Raw genomic sequence first — 23,391 nt, 5'->3', positions numbered from 1 at the left:
GTAGAAATGCAACATTGACTCAATGGTTTCAGTTTCAGTTCAATCACTCAGTCGTGTCCAAATCTTTACAACCCCATGGACTGCAGCACACCAGGCCTCCCAGTCCATCACCAACACCCGGAGTTTGTTCAGCCTCATGTCCACTGAGTTGGTGATGCCATCCAACCATCTCAACCTCTGTTGTCCCCTTCTCCTCCCACCTTCACTCTTTCCCAGCATCAGGGTCTTTTCAAATGAGTCAGCTGTTCGCATCAGGTGGCCAAAGTATTGGAGTTTCAGCTTCAGCATCAGTCCTTCCAATGAACATTCAGGACTGATTTCCTTTAGGATGGACTGGTTGGATCTCCATGCAGTCCAAGGGACTCTCAAGAGTCTTCTCCAACAACCACAGTTCAAAAGCACCAATTCTTCCATGCTCAGCTAGCTTTATAGTTTAAATCTCATGTCCGTATGTGACTACTGGGAAAACCATAGCCTTGACTAGATGGACCTTTGTTGGCAAAGTAATGTCTCTGCTTTTCAATATGCTGTCTAGGTTGGTCATAAGTTTTCTTCCAAGGAGCAAGCATCTTTTAATTTCATGGCTGCAGTCACCATCTGCAGTGATTTTGGAGCCACAAAAAATAAAGTCTGTTACTGTTTCCACTGTTTCCCCATCTATTTGCCGTGAAGTCATGGGACTGGATGCCATGATCTTCATTTTCTGAATGTTGAGCCTTAATCCAACTTTTTTACTCTCCTCTTTCATTTTCTTCAAGAAGCTTTTTTAGTTCTTCTTCACTTTCTGCCATAAGGGTGGTATCATCTGCATATCTGAGGTTATTGATATTTCTCCCAGCAATCTTGATTCCAGCTTGTGTTTTTTCCAGCCCAGCGTTTCTCATGATGTACTCTGCATAGAAGTTAAATAAGCAGGGTGACAATATACAGCCTTGACGTACTCCTTTTCCTATTTGGAACCAGTCTGTTGTGCCATGTCCAGTTCTAACTCAATGGTTGGGATTACTTTATAATATTGTTGTGTTGGCATCTTTGTCCAGGGGCCAGTTGGAAACTCCAGAATGTTTAGAACAACCTGTGAGCCAGAACATCACTAGACCTATCCAGAATGAGATAATTTGTTCAGGAAAAACAAATATTTTGTGGAAGAACTGTGAGTTCCTGGTCAATCGAATGTGCCGTCTGGAAAGTCTTATCCAGTCCTTGAAGATGAACATCTTCCGTCTGCAAACTGAAAAGGATTTGAACCCACAGAAAACAGGTACAGAGAGGAGAATCACCAGAAATTTGGTCCTGTGTGGGTGCTTGATGAGTTTGTGATTCTTCTCCTCACCTTCTTTAAGCTGCTTGATGACCCTTCTGTCCTGTCTGGTAGATTTTCTGAAGGAAAGACTGAATACAATACAGGAGGAGCATTCCAAGGACCTCAAGCTGTTGCAACTGGAAGTGATGAATTTGCGCCAGCAACTGCGAGATGTAAAAGAGGAGGAAGACAAAGCACAAGATGAGGTGCAGAGGTTGACGGCGACTCTGGAGATTGCCTCTGAGACAAAGGTTTGTGTCCAAAGTTCTGGATAACAAATTCACCATTATGTGTTAGCTGGAGGAGGCAACAGACCCAAAAAACTGACTTTTAAAAATAGGTGATGTTGATGTGAGAATTCTTGACATTTGAAATTTATCTCCATCGATAGTATAAAGCATTGTGTGCTATTGGTAACTGAATATTTATAGATCTCTTCTATGTGACTTTTGAGGACCCAGAGGTGTGAGGGAGTCTGAGTTCTTCAAAAGCTTATATGCTTACTGGGAGAACAAGGCATAACAGGAAACTAAAGAGAAAAGATAAGAGTATAAGAAATAATATTAAAGGACAAATGTAAGCCAGTATTGCCAGCTAAGTGTTTTATGTTCAGGCAGGTTTAAGAAGATGTACATGTCTTGTCTAGAACAGATTAGGCTAGGCTTCAAAGAAGAGACAGGACCTGAGCTGAACCTTTAGAAGGTAAAGCGGAGAGGTGTGGACATTTCAAAGAGCACTCACAGAGGCAGCAAAAAATAAAGATTAAGGAAAGAAATTTGTCTTCCCTCCATAGGCCAGACAGTATTACAGAGATTGCTTTGTTTAAAACATGTTATTTGCTTAATCTCTGCAAAACCTCAAGGTTAGGGTATTGTTGTCCTTATGTTAGTGATGAGAGGACTGGGGCCCAGAGAGAGGTCAATTCTCTGAGATCACACTTCCCTGTTTTCTTCCTGTATCTCAGATTTGAACCTGCATCTTTCTACTGGATGCAGTTAGGGAGAGATGCATAGGCTAGCCTGACCAGAGTGAAGATTTGTTTGTGTGAAGTAAGTTGGAAATCAGCTAGGGCTAACTTCATAAAGGATCTCAAAATCAAGAGTAATCAAGTAGTTGGGCTTGGTCTTTGAGGGAGTGACTAAGATTTTTGATAAGAAAGTGAAGTCGTGTCCGACTCTTTGCGACCCCATGAACTCTAGCCTACCATACTCCTCCGTCCATGGGATTTTCCAGGCAAGAGTAATGGAGTGGGTTGCCATTTCCTTCTCCAGAGATAAGAAAGTGACATAATGAAAATAAGAAAACTAATCCAGAAATAGTATAGGACAGCCGTCCCCAACCTTCTGGGCACTAGAGAATGGTTTCCTGGAAGGCAGTTTTTCCATGGGGATGGTTTCAGGATGATTCAAGCACGTTGATTGTGCTACTGATCATCTGTATTTGCAGCTGCTCTCCATTGTTAGCACCACTGCCTCAGCTCCACCTCAGATCATCAGGCATTAGGTTCTCCTAAGAAGCACGCAGCCTAGATCTCTCACATGTGCAGTTCATGGTAGGGTTCATGCTCCTCTGAGAATCTCATGCTGCCGCTGATCTGACGGGGCACAGAGCTCAGGCAGTAAGGTGAGTGATGGGGAGCGGCTATAGACACAGTGGAAGCTTCCCTCCCTTACCCAATGCTCACCTCCTGCTGTGCAGCCCAGTTTCTAACACCCCACAGGCCAGTACTGGTCCATGGCCCCAGGGGTTGGGGGTCCCTGGTATAGAGTATCAATTATAGGAAGAGAGACTGGAGACAGGAAAACTGGTTAGGAATCCATTGCATTATTTGAGGCATAGACCTTATTAGGTCTGAACTACAGTTGTGGCATGTTGAAAAGAAGGGTATGCTGGAATATGGTATTGGGCAAGGGCTCAAGGTAGGGAAGAAGGCATAGATGACTCTATAAGTGTAGCTATATCGGGAACATTCTCTTATGTGAACTGCTTTATTTATCTGAGGTTTTACATCTTATGAAAGAATGACTAGTGAAAGCTGTGTTTTTCATCCTCAACTCCTAAGCATATTTGAGGCTAGAAGAAATGATGTTTGTTATTTTAGTCTCTAAGTTGTATCCGACTTTTTGTGACCCCCATGGACTATATGCCGCCAGGCTCCTCTGTCTGTGGGATTTCCCAGACAAGAATGCTGGAGTGCATTACCATTTCCTTCTCCAGGGGATCTTCCTGACCCAGGGATCGAACCCATGTCTCCTGCCTTGACAGGCGGATTCTTTACCTTTGAGCCACCAGGGAAGCCCTAGAAGAAATAGAGCACTTAAAAAAAAAAACAGGAATATATCCCATAAGAAAAATATCTAGCAGTTACCAGGTTTTCCTCTGATGATTGAATTTTACACAGGAGGTACCTGTGACTAATCATTTTTTAATGATCTAAAAGGGAAAATGATAGAAGTCATGAATCAAAGTAATAAAATAACTTTAAATATCTCATTGTAATAATTTCTTTAGATTCATATTAAGAAGTATTTATAACTGTAGTCAGAATAGCTTTTGTGGATTTCCCCCAAAAATCTAGATTTGATATACCTATGGACAGTTTTGGAGAAGGCAGTGGCACCCCACTCCAGTATTCTTGCCTGGAAAATCCCATGGATGGAGAAGCCTGGTAGGCTGCAGTCCATGGGATCGCAAAGAGTTGGACACAACTGAGCGACTTCACTTTCACTTTTCACTTTCATGCATTGGAGAAGGAAATGGCAACCCACTCCAGTGTTCTTGCCTGGAGAATCCCAGGGACGGCGGAGCCTGGTGGGCTGCCGTCTATGGGGTCGCACAGAGTCAGACACGACTGAAGTGACTTAGCAGCAGCAGCAGCAGGGACAGTTTATTCCTATCAGATTTTAGAACCTTTTCTACTTTTATTTTTAGAAGAATGCAGCTATTATTGAAGAGGAACTGAAGACCACAAAACGTAAAATGAACCTTAAAATTCAAGAGGTAAGGTAAAAAGGATGTTGAGGGGGTGGAGGAAGCGTTGGAATTGTAGATGGTGGGGAGTCAAGAAAGTGAATAGAGTGAGAAGAAACCACTGAAGAAGAAAATGTGACTATCAGGAAGATTTTTAAAATATGCTGCTTGAAGTTATACCTGCGTTTACATGACATTAAGACTTCCTTTTACCTCAATAATGCCATAAAACCTGAAATAAGAAAGAAGGGCTCTCTGAGTCAGGAGGGAACAGTAACCATGGAACTCATGCAGTTGCCCATCCACTAGGGTTAGGGGCCCCTTCACACAAAGACCTTTCACATTGACTTAACGTTTAAAATAAAAAGCTTTTAATAAGTCTGCTCATCTAATTTTACCTTATAACTTTCAGCCTCTATTTAAGTAGATAACAGATTGGAGTTATGAAGTAGGTGGCTACTAAAAGTTGTTGGACTAAAACTTTGCAGCTGAAAACAGTGTAAAGAGTCAGAATTACTAACTCAGTATACCCTGACAGTGTCCTAAAAACCTCCGTACTCCCTGACAGAATAATTGACATTAGTCCAAATCAAAAGGATCAAATTATATTTAAAATATTCTGTTCTACAAAACAGAAATAGGTATAGTATTTTAAAAATTATAAATTTTAGTGTGCTTAAGGTGGTAAGTGTAGCTATATCTGGAACATTCTCTTATGTGAAGTGCTTTATTTATCAGTAATTGCTGACAAAAGCATTATTGTTCATTGCTGGAATATATTGTTTCACATTAAAAAATATTTTGGATATTTTAATAGACTTTTTTGTGCTGTTTTAAGTTTTTAGAAAAATTGCACATAGGCAGAGTTCCCATATACCCTTTCTCCCTACCACCAGAGTTTCTGTTATTATTAACATTTTGTATTAGTCTGGTACCTTTGATTTGTTATATTTGATTATGAACCAGAACTGATACATTTTTACTCAGTCCACAGTTTAGATTTTCATTTTTTAATTTATTACAGTATACAAAAGAGTTTCACTTCACTGCCCTAAAAATACCCTCTGCTTTACACACTCATCACCACCACCCCCTTTTTCCCAAGCACCTGGCAACTACCAATCTTTTCACTGTCTCTGTAGTTGGAATCATACAATATGTTGCCTTTTTGGAATACCTTCTTTCACTTATTTAGTATATGTATTTAAATTCCCCATATCTTTTCATCATTTGATAGATCATTTATTTTTATCACTGAAGAATAATCAGTTGTCTGGATGTACCAAAGTTTATCCATTCACTTACTGAAGGATGTCTTGGTTCCTTCCAAGTTTAGCAGTCATGAGTAAAGCTACTATAAACATTCATGTGTGGGTCTTTTTTTGTTTTTTGGACATGTAGTTAATTCGTTTGGATAAATACCTAGGAGCATGATTGATGGATCATATGGTAAGCTTGTGTTTAGGTGTCTAGAAAACTGCCAACCTGCCCTGCAATGACTGTACCATATTGCGCTTCCACCAGCAATGAATGATAGTTCCTATTGTCCCACATCCTCACCAGTGTTTTGAGTTTCTACCATTCTAATAGGTGTATGTATAGTGGTATTTTATTTTAATTTTCAGTTCCCTGATGATGTGATATTTAGCATCTTTTCATATGTTAATTTGCCATCTGTTTATCTTATTTGGTGAGGTATCTTAGACCATTTCCCCATTTTGCAGCTGGGCCTTTTTTTTTTTTTTAAATCTTATTGTTGAGTCTTAGGACTTCCTTTTATATTTTGGATAACAGTCTTTTATCCATATGTGTTTTACAAATATTTTCTCCCAATCCATAGTTTGTCTTTTCTCTTAACAGTGTCTTTTGCAGAGCAGAAGCTTTTCATTTTAATAAAGTTCAACTTACCACTTTTTTCATGGATTATACTTTTGGTAATTATATGTAAAATATTGCTTTAAACCCATAGTCACCTAGATTTTTCTGCAGTATTATCTTTTAGAAGTTGTATAGCTTTGCATTTTACATTTAGGTTTTGAATTGCTAATTTTGTGAAAGATGTAAGGTCTGTATCTAGATTCTTTGTATGAGTTTGTGTTTGTTCAGTGGATCCAACACCAATTTGTTGAAAAAACTATCCTTTCTCCATTGGATTGCCACTTAGCATTGTTTTTTATTGGAAAAGTCTTAATTCTTGGTGCTGTGGTAAAATCTTAATTTTCGTTGAACTCGTTAGGACCTGCAGAAGGACTGTCTGGGTCAAACACGAACGTCTTGAGGGTACGTGGAGCAAGGAGGGTGTATTCTGCTGGGGCTACCACACACTGCCACACACTAGGCTTAAACAACGGAAGTTTTTGTCTCACTGTTCTGGAGGCAACAAGTCCAGGATGAGGATATCAGCAGGTTGGTTCTCTCTTGAGTCCTTCCTCCCTGGCTTGCAGATGGCTGCCTTTTTCTCTGTGTCCTCACATGGTCTTTTTTCTGTGCACACATCCCTGGTGTCTCTGTGTACAGATTTCCTCTTATAAAAGGACACCAGTCACGTTGGATTAGGGCCCACCGCAGTGACCTCATTACTGAAATGACCCTTTAAAGGCTTTATCTCCATTTATGGTCATATTTTGAGATACTGGGGTTATGGCTTCAACATATGACTTTTGAGGGGATACAGTTCAACCCATAACAGAGCTATACAAAGAATAGAGTAAATGCAGTATATATCCTTTCTAAGAGATAAATATATATATATAATCTGATTCTGGTAAACATGAAATAGACTAACTGATTGCCCTTAATAAAGCTTTAGGAATGAGTATCTCAGTAGTATAATTATCAAATAAAGATTCCTTTTGTAAGGCACTTAAATTATATCCTGAGCAAATTATACTGTATAATTTGATGTAGAGCTTCTCTTAAATTATAAAGTGGTTGTAATCTGATACTGAAATAGAACCTGAAAAGTACAGCCAAAAGCAAAAACTATGACTCATTCTTAAATAAAACTAATATTTAACTGATCATTGGTTAAGGAAGGAATTTTAAAACTTGAACAGGATTATTAAAAGCTCAGTTGGTTTGACTGTATAAAAATTAAAATCTTATACTTGTGAAATAACAAAACAAAGAAAACATAATGAAATTAGACAGTTAATAATCTACCTTCTAAAGAACTTTAAATGACTCTGAAAACCTCAAAATCAGTGGGCAAAGGATAAGAACAGTTCAGAAAATATGTGAAGAACAAATAACCATATTGGAAAATTTTAATCTCACTAGGAACCAAAGAAATAAAAAAAAAATTAACATATTGCTATTTATTTATTAGATTAGCAAAGATTTAAGAATGTGATAATCTCTAGTATTGATGACATTTATTCAGATACTAATAAGAAAGTAAGATTGGAAGAATAATTACAAAATGTATGAAAAGTCTAAAATAGTGTTTATACTTTTAACCTAGTAATTCCTTTTGTAGGATTTATCTCAAGGAAATAATGAGAAAATCAGTGAAACGTTTATTCACAATCATGTTCAGCAGAGCAGTATGGAATAGCAAGACACTGGAAATGTCCAGATGTTCAGTATTAGGTGTATCGTTAAGAAAATCATAGAACATTTCCAAAACAGTTTTTCTTGTAACAGTTTGATGTCAACATACTTTTCATCTTTTTCACTTTTAAAAACTTTTTAAAAACTGTAAAATACACCATCCTTCAAGAAAACACATATAAATTACATATGTACAATGTAGAAAAGTTGTCTTTACTGGGGTTTAAAAAGAGAATTTCTTTCAATTTAATATCAGTTTATAAAAGGAATGCATGCGTGCTCAGTTGCTGCAGTCATGTCTGACTCCTTGCGACCCCATGGACTGTAGCCCCCAGGCTCTGTCCGTGGAGATTCTCCAGGCAAGAACACTGGAGTGGGTTGCTGTGCCCTCTCCAGGGGGCCTTCCCCACCCAGGGACTGAACCGGAGTCTCCTATGTCTCCTGCATTGCCAGGCGGGTTCTTGACCACCAGTGCCACCTTCAGTTTCCACTTAAATTGGAAAGAAGGAAAAAAAACCTAACCTTCTTTGTATCTTTTTCTGACTGATAGTCATTTATGGATAGAAATAAGGTCAGCATACCCAAATTCTTGAATGTTATTTTTGTCTGCTACTTAACAACTACTTCATTATTTGTTCTGATCTTTAAATTCTAACAAATGCAATACATAATTAAAACAGCTTTCAGAGAAAGGTTTATAATATTATGGGATAAAGAATATATATATACACATATATAGATGAAGAAATCAAATTATAGAAAAATAGAGTTAAATACAGAAAATACATACACTAAGACGTATTCGTGTTTTTCAAACTTCCAACATATTTTACATTGCAGCAGCAGCATACACAGATGTTTCATGAAGTGGTACTCACTACTTGCTGTGTGCTGCAATATTTTCTTCGTGTTCTTTTTTGCCCCTCTCACAGACTTACCTAGTAGGAAGGTAAGGGTAACAAATTCGACTCTGCATTTCTTAGAAAGTTAACCGTTAGGGAGAAACAAAAACATGTTTTTGGGTAGTCATAAACATGAAGAATGGGAGTGAGATGGTATGTCTGTAAACTTTTCATGATGACTTTGATCTTTGTTAAACTGCTGGGAAGTTCCCTTGGTCTCACCTAACTGCAGTGTTACTCTGTAGCTAAGGAGACAACTGTCCCAGGAGAAGCACCTACGGGAATCTCTTGAGAAATCTGGATCAGCCTTGCTACTGAGAATACAAGAAATGGAAGCAACAGTGGAGGTGGAACGGAAACAGGTAGTGAGATTTTTCTCTCCCTGTTTATGTTGGGGAAGTGAAACCAAAAGGGAAAAGCCAGTGTTTTGGCTACAAACCTATAGTTTTGCTAATTTCCTCTAGATTTATTAAATTCTTTTCTTTAGTAATCTTCCATTAACATTCTTACTACGATTTAAAAAATTTTAGTCCAAAATAAGGACCCTGATGCCACTCAGTCCAATACTCTTACTTTATGAATGGGGAAGCAAAGGACAAAGAAGTTATTATGTGTCAGGATTTATAGAGGTGAACTCTTAGCTCCTGGGAGGGAATCATTCCCCTACCACATACTCTGTGTTCCAGGAATTGATTTTGGAAGGTATTGCCCTAGTCTCGTATTATATATACATGATGTAGATAGAAAAGAAGGAGTAAACCGAGCTGACGTTTGAAGCAAAGGATACCAGTAAGTCAAGTAATCAGGAACATGTTTACATTGCTGTTTTCAGTTCTCATTATTTATTTTAGCATAATATTTTTGCCTCCAAAAGTTGTTATTTGAAGTACCTATATGTATGGCTCAAGATTGTAAAGAATCTGCCTGCAGTGCCAAAGACCCAGGTTTGATCCCTGGGTGGGAAAGATTCCTTGGAGAAGGGAATGGCTACCCACTCCAGTATTCTTGCCTGGAGAATTCCACAGTCAGAGGAGCCTGGCAGGCTCCAGTCCATGGGATCACGAAGAGTCAGACATGACTGAGTGTGTCACTCAAGTTCACTCACTCATAAGCACCCAAGGCAATCAGTAGCTTCAAATCCTAATACCTATAATTAGATTATGTAATGTTTATTATTTTAAGCAGTACTGTCCCTAACAGTGGAATTACTAAAAGGATTCTACTTAAGGAATTTGCAAATGATCCGTTATTGCTATAATTTATATTGCCAGTATAGAGGCCATTAACCACATGTGGTTATTTAAATTTAAATTAGTTAAAATTAAATAAAATTAAAGGTTCAGTTCCTCACCCTGGCCACATTTCGAGTGCTCAGCAGTTGGTCCTGAGCTGGTGCCTGCTGTGTTGAGTGCACAGACATCTCCTGGAAGGCCCCACTGTAGGACACGGTACTTTGCTGAGATCTTGAACATAAAAACTCTGCTTTTTCCTCCAGTAACATTCAGAAAATCTGCTTTACACATGTGCTGTAAGATAGCTTAAAAGGAGGGTTTTTTTTGCACAATTTCAGGTGCAAATTTTGCAGGAGAACTGCATTGCCCTACGCAGTTCTATTCAGACCACCCAGGAACTACTGGCACAGGAGCAGCAACAGAAAGGAGAGTTGGAGACTGCTTCCTCACAACTCAAGTCTGACCTAGGTATGAAAACAGATGCTGGAAACTACACTTTTGTTAGTTTGTTGAGATTTTGTGCAAAAGCTTTCAAGATTCCAAATTCTTGCAGTATTCCCACAGAATGTAAAAATTGCTGACTTTCTTTCTATCCATGGCACTGAGGGGAAAAAACTAGAATTTGACCCTCTTAATTTTAAACTAATTATTTAGATTTTTACCAAGTTTATTTAATTGTTTGTGGACTTGGGACTGTTTGGGTTCTATAAGTCTAGATTGAATGTTGGGTTATAGAGTGCTAATAAGGGAATGAGGCGATTAATCCTTGCTGAGTTACTGATTCTAACCATTTATCATGTCAGACTCTCCGTTCTTCAGGTTATCAGTCTATTTTGGTTAACTTATATTTGTAGAAATGGATGGTTGTAAGGTACTATAGACAGAGCTTAGATGAACTCGTTTTAACGGTTTTTTTTTTTTTTTTTTTAAAGAGTCCTTAAAGATGACAAAGCTAGAAAATGAAAGTGTCTTGCCTGGAGAATCCCAGGGATGGGGGAGCCTGGTGGGCTGCCATCTCTGGGGTCGCACAGAGTCAGACACGACTGAAGCGACTTAGCAGCAGCAGCAGCAGCAGACTTGATCCCAGGGTGCTTGGAGACATGTTTCTTCCAATCCAGCATCCTTTATCAGACTGCTGTTTGTTAATATATAGTTATAAAGGCAGTTTTCAAATAGATCTCACTGTAGAAATCAGAGAAATAGATCTCACTGTAGAAATCAGAGTTCCAGTGCAGTGCCTCACAAGTGAATAACCCTTCATGGTTTAAATAGGGCTTTCACAAAAATTATCTCAGGTAATACACAAAACTACCTATACTTTGCAGAGTTACAGGATGACTAAACAGTGAAGTGAGGCCTAAACTGGATCTTCTAACTCCAAACCCAATGTTCTTGTCATTGTGGCTTCTACAGTGTGGCTGCAGTGAGGGCAGGGAATACTGAAAGAGAAATGAAATGAAAAAAAAAAAAAAGAGCAAAGAGTAATCCATTTAATGGTTTTACTTGCTGCTTTTAGCAGAAGGTACTCTTTTGCCATATAGTTGTCAAGTAGTGAGTTATTCTGTAAAGTTCTCAATGATAATGCCCCAGGATAAGTTTCTGTCTTCCTGTGATTGCACACTTACAAAAACACACATTACATTTTATGATACTATGACAGTATCCCATTTGAGCCTTACAGCAAACTTGTGAGAAAGATAAAATATACCCCATTCTAAAGAAGAATAAAAAGATGTATATCGAAGGACCCCCAATAAATAGAATAGCTGGGACTAAAATACAGATCTTTCTGTTATATTAGGTGTCCTTCTGATTAAGTGATTTTTTTAAAATGTTTCTTTGTTGATAGATTAATGCTTTCCTTTTGAATTTTTAAAGAATATATGAAAGACCATTGAAAACATTAAGATTAGAACAACAGTAATTCAAACTAACATAAAGAAAAGGAGACCTGTCTCAATACCAACTATATGCTTCCTATTGAATAATAGATGTTTTACACGCATGCAATTTTATTACTTAAAAATACAAATATTGATAGTTATTATAACTAGATTAGTAAAAGGAATGCCTTTAGGTATTTGCTTCAATGAATTTTAAAATGTACCATTTTATTATTAGCAATAAACATGTATATATATGAGTGTGTATATGTGTGTGCATGAATACACACACACTAAAGTGATTACATTGTTCTCCTAAATAGAATAAACTTTCCCCTTTGATTCTTTCTTTGAGTAGTGGAATTTCCAAGATAGATCATATAGTTTACCTTCTTGATCCTTCATTTCAGTTCAGTTGCTCAGTCATGTCTGATTCTTTGCGACCCCATGAATTGCAGCACACCAGGCCTCCCTGTCTATCACCAACTCCCGGAGTTCACCCAAACTCATGTCTATCGAGTCAGTGATGCCAGCCAGCCATCTCATCTTCTGTCATTCCCTTCTCCTCCTGCCTCAAATCCTTCCCAGCATCAGAGTCTTTTCCAATGAGTCAACTCTTCGCATGAGGTGACCAAAGTATTGGAGTTTCAGCTTTAACATCATTCCTTCCAAAGAACACCCAGGACTGAGCTCCTTTCGAATGGACTGGTTGGATCTCCTTGCAGTCCAAGGGACTCTCAAGAGTCTTCTCCAACACCACAGTTCAAAAGCATTAATTCTTTGGTGCTCAGCTTTCTTCACAGTCCAACTCTCATATCCATACATGACTACTGTAAAAACCATAGCCTTGACTAGATGGACCTTACTCGGCAAAATAATGTCTCTGCTTTTGAATATGCTATCTAAGTTGGTCATAACTTTTCTTCCAAGGAGTAAGTGTCTTTTAATTTCATGGCTGCAGTCACCATCTGCAGTGATTTTGGAGCCCGAAAAAGTAAAGTCTGACACTGTTTCCACTGTTTCCCCATCTATTTGCCATAAAGTGATGGGACAAGATGCCATGATCTTAGTTTTCTGAATGTTGAGCTTTAAGCCCACTTTTTCACTCTCCTCTTTCACTTTTATCAAGAGACTTTTTAGTTCCTCTTCACTTTCTGCCATAAGGATGGTGTCATCTGCATATCTGAGGTTATTGATGTTTCTCCCAGCAACCTTGATTCTAGCTTGTGTTTCTTCCAGTCCAGCGTTTCTCATGATGTACTCTGCATATAAGTTAAATAAGCAGGGTGACAATATACAGCCTCGACGTACTCCTTTTCGTATTTGGAACCAGTCTGTTGTTCCATGTCCAGTTCTAACTGTTCCTTCTTGACCTGCATACAGGTTTCTCAAGAGGCACGTCAGGTGGTCTGGTATTCCCATCTCTTGAAGAATTTTCCACAGTTTATTGTGATCCACATACGTTAAATTAGAATTTATTTAAAATAAGTCTTGGACTCATTTTCGAGAAGTATACTTTTCCTGAGTATATCGTAAATGTGAATTTTTATGTGTTTTATAATTTTTCTGGCTTTAAATACTTAAGTGACAAAACTAATAGATCTTTATGAATTTTCTGTGAAGCCAAATATTAATCTCAGAAGAGTTTACATCTTTTGGCTATTAGTATATCAAGGGCTTCCCTGGTGGCTCGGTGGTAAAGAATCAATTGCTAATGCAGGAGACTCGGGTTCCATCCCTGGGTCGGGAAGATCTCCTAGAGAAGGAAATGCCAAACTATTTCCCTATTTTTGTCTTTGGTTTTCTTTTCGCTGTATATACAGACTCTCTGAGTGGTTTCAAATCGCCCCCCTGTCCCACCTCAAATCATCCTCCTGAGTTCCAGATGGTATCTTACTGCCAACTAATCATCTATATTTAGATAGCTTGCAAATACCTCAAGACACATGATGAAAGCTTAAGTGTTGGAGTCACTATTACTCATTATATATCTCCCAAACCTGCTCCTTGCCTGAATTCTCTATTTTGTTAGATCCACCATCCACTCTGCTGTCCAGGGCTACACACTAGATAATTTTCTTTAATCATCTGTTGCCTTCACCTCACTGGTCAGTTACCAAGTCCTGACAACCTTCTGCTTACTCTTCTGCATTCCCATTGTCATTACTTTACAGCCAGCTTTCATTGTTTTACACTTAGGTTACTGCAACAGCTACTAAACTGATCTCCCTGTCTTTATGGAATCTTCATCAGAGTAATCTAACAAACAGCTTTTGATCGTTTGCCTCTCCAGCTTGAAATCCCTCAGAAACTCGTGGATTATCTGTGTATTGAACAAAATGTGACCTCATTTACCGTTGCATGTGACTGTGGACTAGTTTTCCATGATTTAGTTTTAAGTCTATAAAAACATGATAGAAATACTGGCATTCTGCTTATTTCTGCAAAATACAGACTAAAAATATATTTTTTTTAATGAAAATTTCTCAGGGGAAAAAAAGACCATGTGATTTCAATATAGTTGTAAGTTATTAACATCTTAGTTATGTGAACTTTTTGTCTTTAGTTTCTAGAGACGACATCATTTCCAAGTTGGTTGAAGAAAATAAGGTAAATTTAGAGGTGTAGAGTACAGAGGTTTTCTTTCATCTCTTTACTAAGTAATATTTCTTCATTCATGTTGGTTTATAATCCTTCTGATTCTTCTAAAATCTTTATTAAAAGTTTCAGTGTATATGAGTTTATATCCAGAACTGTTATCAACTGGATATTATGAAATAAATTATTTCATGCAGATTATTATAATTTGGGAAAAGGTAAATTGGCAAAAATAAGATGTATTTGCATTTTATACCTATTGTCAATCAACTGTAATGAAGTTTTTTTTAATAATATGTAAGAAATATTAACTATTTTTGTTGATGGCTGCTCAGTATCATGAGTGTATGTACTTAATACTGCTGAACTAAACAAACTTAATATGTAAATATTTTTAAGTGAACTGTACCCTTAAAAATGGTAAAAATGAATATAGTTCCCTGTGCTATGTATATAGTAGGTCATTTTTGGTTGTTATTTTATGTTAATCCCAACCTCCTAATTTATCCCTCCCCACCCTTACCCCTATAAGGGAAAATAATCTGAAAAAGAATGTATATGTTATTTTATATATTCTTATTATATATGTATATATTGTTGTATACATAATATATACACATTATATATACATGTTACTATATAATATATTATGCATATAATATATATTAACATCAGTTCAGTTCAGTCGCGTCCGACTCTTTGCAGCCCCATGAATCGCAGCACACCAGGCCTCCTTGTGCATCACCAACTCCTGGAATTCACTCAGATTCACGTCCATCAAGTCAGTGATGCCATCCAGCCATCTCATCCTCTGTCATCCCCTTTTTCTCCTGCCCCCAATCCCTCCCAGCATCAAAGTCTTTTCCAATGAGTCAACTCTTCACATGAGGTGGCCAGAGTACTGGAGTTTCAGCTTTAGCATCATTCCTTCCAAAGAAATCCCAGGGTTGATCTCCTTCAGAATGGACTGGTTGGATCTCCTTGCAGTCCAAGGGACTCTCAAGAGTCTTCTCCAACACCACAGTTCAGACGCATCAATTCTTCGGCGCTCAGCCTTCTTCACAGTCCAACTCTCATATCCATACATGACCACAGGAAAAACCATAGCCTTGACTAGACGGACCTTAGTCGGCAAAATAATATGGACTGCTTTTGAATATGCTTGTATAATATATATTATGTATATAATATATACAGTAACATTATATATATATATAATATAGTATAGAATGTTATGTATAGAATTATATATATAATTAACCATTAATATATAATAATGTTAATATATTAACATTTTTATATAACTGAATATATAACATTTATATATAACTGAATAAATATATAACATATATAACATTTATATATAACCAAATCACTAAAACTAACAATATTGTAAATCAACTATACTTCAATTTTAAAAAGACATTTCATTAAAAAGATTTTAAAAGTGGTTAAAATGATAAATTTTGTTATGTGTATTTTACTATAGTAAAAAATAAAAGAAATAAATGTTACTACTTTGATATCTTAAAATATTTCTAAATCAGTCTCGTGGCGTAGATGTTATATGATGTTTACTTTTCTTAATGCTTCTTCTGGAAAACTGGAAAAGTGAAGGAAGAGGACTTAGACTTTGTTCATCCCCATTTGACTTAAGTACTGGTTAGGTAAACCATCCCACAACTCACATCCCTATCACCTTCCTTCATCTTAAAGGGAACTTTTTTTTCACAGAATGGAGGTACTTTCTGCTCCACAGGTATTCCTTGATGAAAATGTCTTCCCCTACTTATAATTTGAAAAGATCCTTGCATCTCTTTCTTTGAAATAATAAGATGTTACTGCTACTTGGAAGAAATGCATATGTAATTAAACTAACAAATATTTCATCTTAGTATAGTTTTCTTGACATATGAATACTAGGTATATACCAGGGTTTGTTTTTGCTAATTCAGATTTCTAGGCAAATTCTTTCTAGTTGGCATCCCAGTATGAAAATATTTTTAATATATCTTTTTGATAACTTATAAATAGAAGTTTGGGAATTGAAGATACCAGAATTTTAAAAAGTCCTTTTCTATGTATATCATTAGAACTTGAACTGGTACTGGCCACAGTACAGAATGGGTATTTTGATAGAGGTATATGTAATAACTCTTACACATAGAAAATGAGAATTTTTTTTTTCCCTATAGAATATACAGATGTCTTTCAATAAGGAACATGAAGGAAATGCATATTTGAGGTCTGAAATAGTATCTCTTCATGAAGCATCAGAAAAAGCACAGGTAAATCTTCCCATTTCTCTAATGTTTAGATGTTCATTTTATTCAATTAAGTAACCAAGAATAATCCTGGTGACATAAATTCATACCATTGCCATCATCTAAAATTTTTATTTCCTTAAGATTTGTTTTATTTATGAAGCATCATCAAATTAACTCCAGTTCCCATTTAGGAATTCTCTAAATTCCTGTGATAGGTAGGTATCTGAGATACACTGTTATATCATTCACTAGTCTATACCTTGTGTGCTAATTTACCTTTTATTTCCCTCGTTGAACTTCTAAACAGTTCAGTGCCAAGGGCTATGTCTTATTGTTTCTTTATGTCTTCTTTGTCAAAGGACAGTAAGAACCTAATAAATAATTGCTGATACTGGAGGTGTATGACATCATTTAATGTGGGATGGTGGTCCCCAAATTCAGCTAATGTTTTGTGTATATGCATGTGTTTGGAGAGGAGTCACCACCTATACAGGACACCATATTATTTCTCATAGGGCCCAATGAAATAGTGTTGATCAATTGAAAGAACTTTTTGTTAGTACAATTTGATGTTTCAGTGTTAGGACATAGTGTTGCTATGCTCTTTATGATAAAGAAAATACAAAATGTGTCCTTTCATAAAATAGTGATAACAATAACTACTAATGTGTTCAGTCACAAAGTCATCTCTGACTCTGTGACCCCTTGGATTGCAGCACCCCAGGCTTCCCTGTCCTTCACTATCTCCTGTAACTTGCTCAAACTCATGTCTGTTGAGTCAGTGATGCCATCCAACCATCTCATCCTCTGGCATCCCCTTTTTCTCCTGCCCTCAATTTTTCCCAGCATCAGGGTCATTTCCAATGATTGGGCTCTTTGCATCAGGTGGCCACAATATTGGAGCTTCAGCCTCAGCATCAGTCCTTCCAGTGACTATTCAGGGCTGGTTTCCTTTAGGATTGACTGGTTTGATCTTGCTGTCCAAGGGACTGTCAAGAGTCTTCTTCAGAACCACAGTTTAAAAGCATCAATTCTTTAGGGTTAACTGCCTTATGACCCAGCAATCCCACTGCTGGGCATACACACCAAGGAAACCAGAATTGAAAGAGACACATGTACCCCAATGTTCATTGCAGCACTGTTTATAATAGCCAGGACATGGAAACAACCTAGATGTCCATCAGCAGATGAATGGATAAGAAAGCTGTGGTACATATACACAATGGAGTATTACTCAGCCATTAAAAAGAATACATTTGAATCAGTTCTAATGAGATGGATGAAACTGGAGCCAATTATACAGAGTGAAGTAAGCCAGAAAGAAAAACACCAATACAGTATACTAACATATATGGAATTTAGAAAGATGGTAAGGATAACCCTGTATGCAAGACAGCAAAAGAGACACAGATGTATAGAACGGACTTTTGGACTCTGAGGGAGAGGGAGAGGGTGGGAGGATGATTTGGGAGAATGGCATTGAAACATATATACTATCATGTAAGAAACGAATCGCCAGTCTATGTTCGATACAGGATACAGGATGCTTGGGGCTGGTGCACGGGGATGGTCCAGAGAGATGACATGGGGTGGGAGGTGGGAGGGGGGTTCAGGATTGGGAACTCATGTACACTTGTGGCGGATTCATGCCAATGTATGGCAAAACCAATACAGTATTGTAAAGTAAAATAAAAATAAAAAAAACTTCCAAGAAAAAATAAAATAAAAACATCAGTTATTAGGTGCTTAGCCTTCTTTATGCTCCAGCTCTCTACTACTACTCTTACTATAAATGATAGTTAAGATTTACCAAACCCATACTGTATACTATGTTACTAACAAATTGTAGCCCTCTCAATAGCACTACTACAGAAACTTTTTTCTCATTTCAAAGGTAAGAAAGCTGAAATACAAAGAGGTTTAATAATATAACTATAACATGACACAGTTGGAATTTGAGCTGAGCAATCTAACTCTAAAGAAAATTAACTATTTCTTTTCAAAGAGTAAGAGTTCTCCTCTGTCTCACCTCTCAAGTGTTCCTCAATGAATAGTTTGTACATCTGGTTTTAACTTTAAAATGTTCCTTAGTGTATTTCTACTTTGCTATACACACTACTTAATGATGCTGTCCACATAGTCTTTCATCTATCTCTCCCTTCTTGTTACTAATTTTTGAAGGTTTCTTCTATTAATTCTTCAGAGTTATTTGCCCAGTCCTTAAAGAACTTGTATATTAAAACATAAGATCATTACCAAATATACTTTGCAAAAATAACTGAGAATTAAGATAAATATTTTCCATAGGAATACAAATTTAAAAATACCAAATGGACAAAAGAATTATAAACTAACTACATGTTTAATAGATGTGTTGCTCAAAAGACTTCTATTTCATTTTGGAAGATTAATCCTGTGAAATGGTACAGTCATCTGTATTTTGCTTTATTGAATACTCTAATTGGTGATGAAGGAGCTTAGCTATTTTGTGTTATCAGCTAAATAATTCTAAAAACTCATCATCCAATTTTGGGAATGGATTTGTATAACATTGACCATGCATCTACATTGTAAATCCTATTCTGTAGATATCTTGCTCCGATTGACCAGCATGCAAAATGCAAAAGAACAAAAGATTGGTAAACTGCCAAATGCTTCAGTTCTTCTACCAAATCAACAAATTTGTCCTTTTAATTTAGAATTACTTAGGATGGTGATTCCAAATATTTGAAAGTATTTTATGATTAAATATCCATTGGGTTAAAGTTCACATATATGGTGAAATAATACTATGAAATACTGTGTAATTGTAAAAAGAATGATGCATAAGTAAAAAGAATTATTTATTGGAGAGATCTGTGATTTGCTATATATGTTGTCTTAGATTTTGAATGACCAACTGACCAGAAAGTGTTCAGAATTGAGCAGCATGCTTCAAACTGTTAAAATGGAAAATACCAGAATCATTGCTGACCACCAAGCCATTCTGCAGGTATTTATTTTTATTTTTTTCACAATAGTAAAAGATGCTTATTCATTTCCATAATCAATAGCCAGATAAAAAATGTAAGAACAATTGCAAGCCATAATGGAAACATGCTTAACCTAACAATATAAAATAATTACATACAATTTGGGGGATTCAAGCAGAGTTACGTGCACATGTTTTCTTCTACCCAGTGTCCTTTGGTTAGTACATTTAATCCATTTACATTGAAGGTAATTATCGATATATATGATCCTATTACATTTTCTCAATTGTTTGGGGTTTATTTTCTGTCGATCTTTTCCTTGTCTTGTGTTTCCTGCCTGGAGAAGTTCCTTTAGCATGTGTTGTAAAGCTAGAATTCTCTTAATTTTTGCTTGTCTGGAAAGCTTTTGGTTTCTCCATCAAATCTGAGAGTCTTGCTAGGTGGAGTATTCTTGGTTGTACATTCTTCCCTTTCATGACTTCAAACATACTGTAGCATTCCCTTTTGGCTTGTAGGGTTTCTGTTGAGAAATCAGCTGATAATTTGATGGGAGTTCCCTTGTGTGTTATTTGTTGTTTTTCCCTTGTTGTTTCTAATATATTATCTTTGTCTTAAATTTTTGTCAGTTTGATTACTATGTGTCTTGGTATTTTCCTCCCTGCGTTTATCCTGATGGGGACTCTGTGCTTCCTGGACTTGATTGACTATTTCCTTTCACATATTAGGGAAGATTTCAAAGTTGTTACTGCTTCAAATATTTTCTCACGTCCTTTCTCTCTCTGTTGGTGAGAGAGAGCATTTAATGTTGTCCCAGAGGTTTCTGAGACTGTCTTCCCTTTTTTTTTTTTCCATTCTTTTTTCTGTATTCTGTTCTGCAGCACTGATTTCCACCATTCTATCCTCCAAGTCATTTATCCATTCTTCTGCTTGTTCCTCTGCTATTGATTCCTTCTAGTGTGTTTTCATCTCTGTTTGCCTGTTCTTTAGTTCTTTTAGGTCTTTACTAAACATTTCTTGCATCCTCTCCATTGTTTTCCTGATATCCTAGATCATCATCACTATCATTGTTCTCAATTCTTTTTCTGGAAAGTTGCCTATCTCCATTTTATTTAGTTGTTTTTCTGCCATTATATCTTGTCCCTTCATCTGGAACGTAACTTTCTGCTTTTTCATCCTGATTAACTTTCTGTAATATGAATTTTGTTCTATCTGATGTGGGCTTGTGGTTCTTCTTGCTTCTTCAGTCTGCTCTCTGATGGAGGAGGCTAAGAGGCTTGTTAAGCTTGATGATAGGAGGGACTGGGTCTTGCTCTGGTGAGCAGGACCATGCTCAGTTCAGTTCAGTCGCTCAGTCATGTCCAACTCTTTGTGACCCCATGCAGCACACCAGGCTTCCCTGTCCATCACCAACTCCTGGAGCTTATTGAAACTCATGTCCATTGAGTCGGTGATGCCATCCAATCATCTCATCCTCTGTCATCCCCTTCTCCTCCCACCTTCAATGTTTTCTGGCATCAGGGTCTTTTCCAGTGAGTCAGTTCTTCACGTCAGGTGGCCAAAGTATTGGAGTTTCAGCTTCAGTATCAGTCCCTCCAATGAATATTCAGGACTGATTTCCTTTAGGATGGACTGGTTTTATCTCCTTGCAGTCCAAGGGACTCTCAAGAGTCTTCTCCAACACTACAGTTCAAAAGCATCAATTCTTCGGCGCTCAGCTTTCTATATAGTCCAACTCTCACATCCATACATGACTACTGGAGAAAACATAGCTTTGACTACATGGACCTTTGTCGGCAATGTAATGCCTCTGCTTTTTATTATGCTGCCTGGTTGGTCATAAGTTTTTTTCCAAGGAACAAGCATCTTTTAATTTCATGGCTGCAGTCACCATTTGCAGTGATTTTGGAGCCCCCAAAAATAAACTCACTGTTTCCACGTGTATTTGCCATGAAGTCATGGGACCGTATGCCATGATCTTAGTTTTCTGAATGTTGAGTTTTAAGCCGTCTTTTTCCACTCTCCTCTTTCACTTTCATCAAGAGGCTCTTTAGTTCTTCGCTTTCTGCCATAAGGGTGGTGTCTCTGAATATCTGAGGTTATTGACATTTCTCATGGCAATCTTGATTCCCACTTGTGCTTCATCCAGGCCAGCATTTCATGTGATATACTCTGCAAAAGTTAAATAAGCAGAGTGATAATATACAGCCTTGACGTACTCCTTTCCTAGTTGGAACCAGTCTGTTTTTCTATGTCCAGTACTAACTGTTGCTTCTTGACCTTCACACAGATTTCTCAGGAGGCAGGTCAGGTAGTCTGGTATTCCCATCTCTTGAAGAATTTTCCACAGTTTGTTGTGATCCACACAGTCAAAGGCTTTGGTGTAGTCAATAGAGGCAGAAGTAAATGTTTTTCTGGAACTCTCTTGCCCTTTCTATGGTCCAGTGGATGCTGGAAATCTGATCTCTGGTTCCTCTGCCTTTTCGAAATCCAGCTTGAACATCTGGAAGTTCACGCTTCACGTACTGTTGAAGCCTGGCTTGGAGGATTTTGAGCATTACTTTACTAGTGTGTGAGATGAGTGCAATTGTGCGGTGGTTTAAGCATTCTTTGGCATTGCCTTTCTTTGGGATTCGAATGAAAACTGACCTTTTCCAGTCCTGTGGCCACTGCTGAGTTTTCCAAAGTTGCTGGCATATTGAGTACAGCACTCTCACAGCATCATCTTTTAGGACTTGAAATAGCTCAATTGGAATTCCATCACCTCCACTAGCTTTCTTCATAATGATACTTCCTAAGAACCACTTGACTTTGCATTCCAGGATTTCTGGCTCTAGGTGAGTGATCACACCATTGTGGTTATCTGGGTCATGAAGATCTTTTTTGTATAGTTCTTCTGTGTATTCTTGCCACCTTTTCTTAATATCTTCTGCTTCTGTTAGGTCCATACGATTTCTGTCCTTAATTGTGCCCATGTTTGCATGAAATGTTCCCTTGGCATGTCTAATTTTCTTAAAGAGATCTCTGGTTTTTCCCATTCTATTGTTTTTCTCTATTTCTCTGCATTGATCACTGAGGAAGGCTTTCTTACCTCTCCTTGCTATTCTTTGGAACTCTGCAATCAAACGAGTATATCTTTCCTTTTCTCCTTTGCTTTTCGCTTCTTTTCTTTTCTCAGCTATTTGTAAGACCTCCTCAGACAGCCATTTTGCCTTTTTGCATTTCTTTTTCTTGGGGATGTTCTTGATCACTGCCTCCTTTACTATGTCATGAACCTCCATCCATAGTTCTTCAGTCACTCTATCTGTCAGATCTAATCCTTAAATCTGTTTGTCACTTCCATTGTATAATCATAAGGAATTTGATATAGCTCATACCTGAATGGTCTAGAGGTTTTCCCTACTTTCTTAAATTAAGTCTGAATTTGGCAGTAAGGAGTTCATGATCTGAGCCACAGTCAGCTTCCCATCTTGTTTTTGCTGACTGTATAGAGCTTCTCCTTCTCCATCTTTGGCTGCAAAGAACATAGTCAATCTGATTTCAGTATTGACCATCTAGTGATGTCCATGTGTAGAGTCTTCTCTTATGTTGTTGGAAAAGGGTGTTTGCTATGACCAGTGTGTTCTTGTGGCAAAACTCTATTAGCCTTTGCCCTGCTTCATTCTGTACTCCAAGGCCAAATTTGCCTGTTACTCTAGGTATCTCTTAACTTCCT

At 37.4% G+C, this 23,391-nt stretch overlaps 1 protein-coding gene across 5 annotated transcripts in view; it reads left to right on the top strand.

Annotated features, from left to right (window-relative positions):
• CCDC150 (coiled-coil domain containing 150) overlaps positions 1-23,391 on the top strand; it is a 90,887-nt gene that overhangs the window by 10,761 nt on the left and 56,735 nt on the right. For 4 of the 5 annotated variants that reach the window (XR_005719042.1, XM_040228885.1, XM_040228884.1 and 1 more), the window contains exons 3-10: positions 1,041-1,261; positions 1,376-1,554; positions 4,235-4,303; positions 8,973-9,089; positions 10,298-10,427; positions 14,409-14,452; positions 16,636-16,728; positions 19,592-19,699. Coding sequence is in view for 4 of the 5 variants with exons in the window: in XM_040228885.1 (XP_040084819.1) it covers positions 1,041-1,261; positions 1,376-1,554; positions 4,235-4,303; positions 8,973-9,089; positions 10,298-10,427; positions 14,409-14,452; positions 16,636-16,728; positions 19,592-19,699 (961 nt within the window). In the remaining variant the exon portion in view is untranslated. Of the gene's footprint in view, positions 1-1,040; positions 1,262-1,375; positions 1,555-4,234; positions 4,304-8,972; positions 9,090-10,297; positions 10,428-14,408; positions 14,453-16,635; positions 16,729-19,591; positions 19,700-23,391 lie in introns of those variants that run through there. The other variant, XM_040228887.1, reaches the window with a different exon arrangement.

This window comes from Oryx dammah, unplaced genomic scaffold (genome assembly GCF_014754425.2).
Source record: "Oryx dammah isolate SB20612 unplaced genomic scaffold, SCBI_Odam_1.1 HiC_scaffold_27, whole genome shotgun sequence".
Lineage (NCBI taxonomy): Eukaryota > Metazoa > Chordata > Mammalia > Artiodactyla > Bovidae > Oryx > Oryx dammah.
This window is presented reverse-complemented; position numbering and strand designations above follow the sequence as displayed.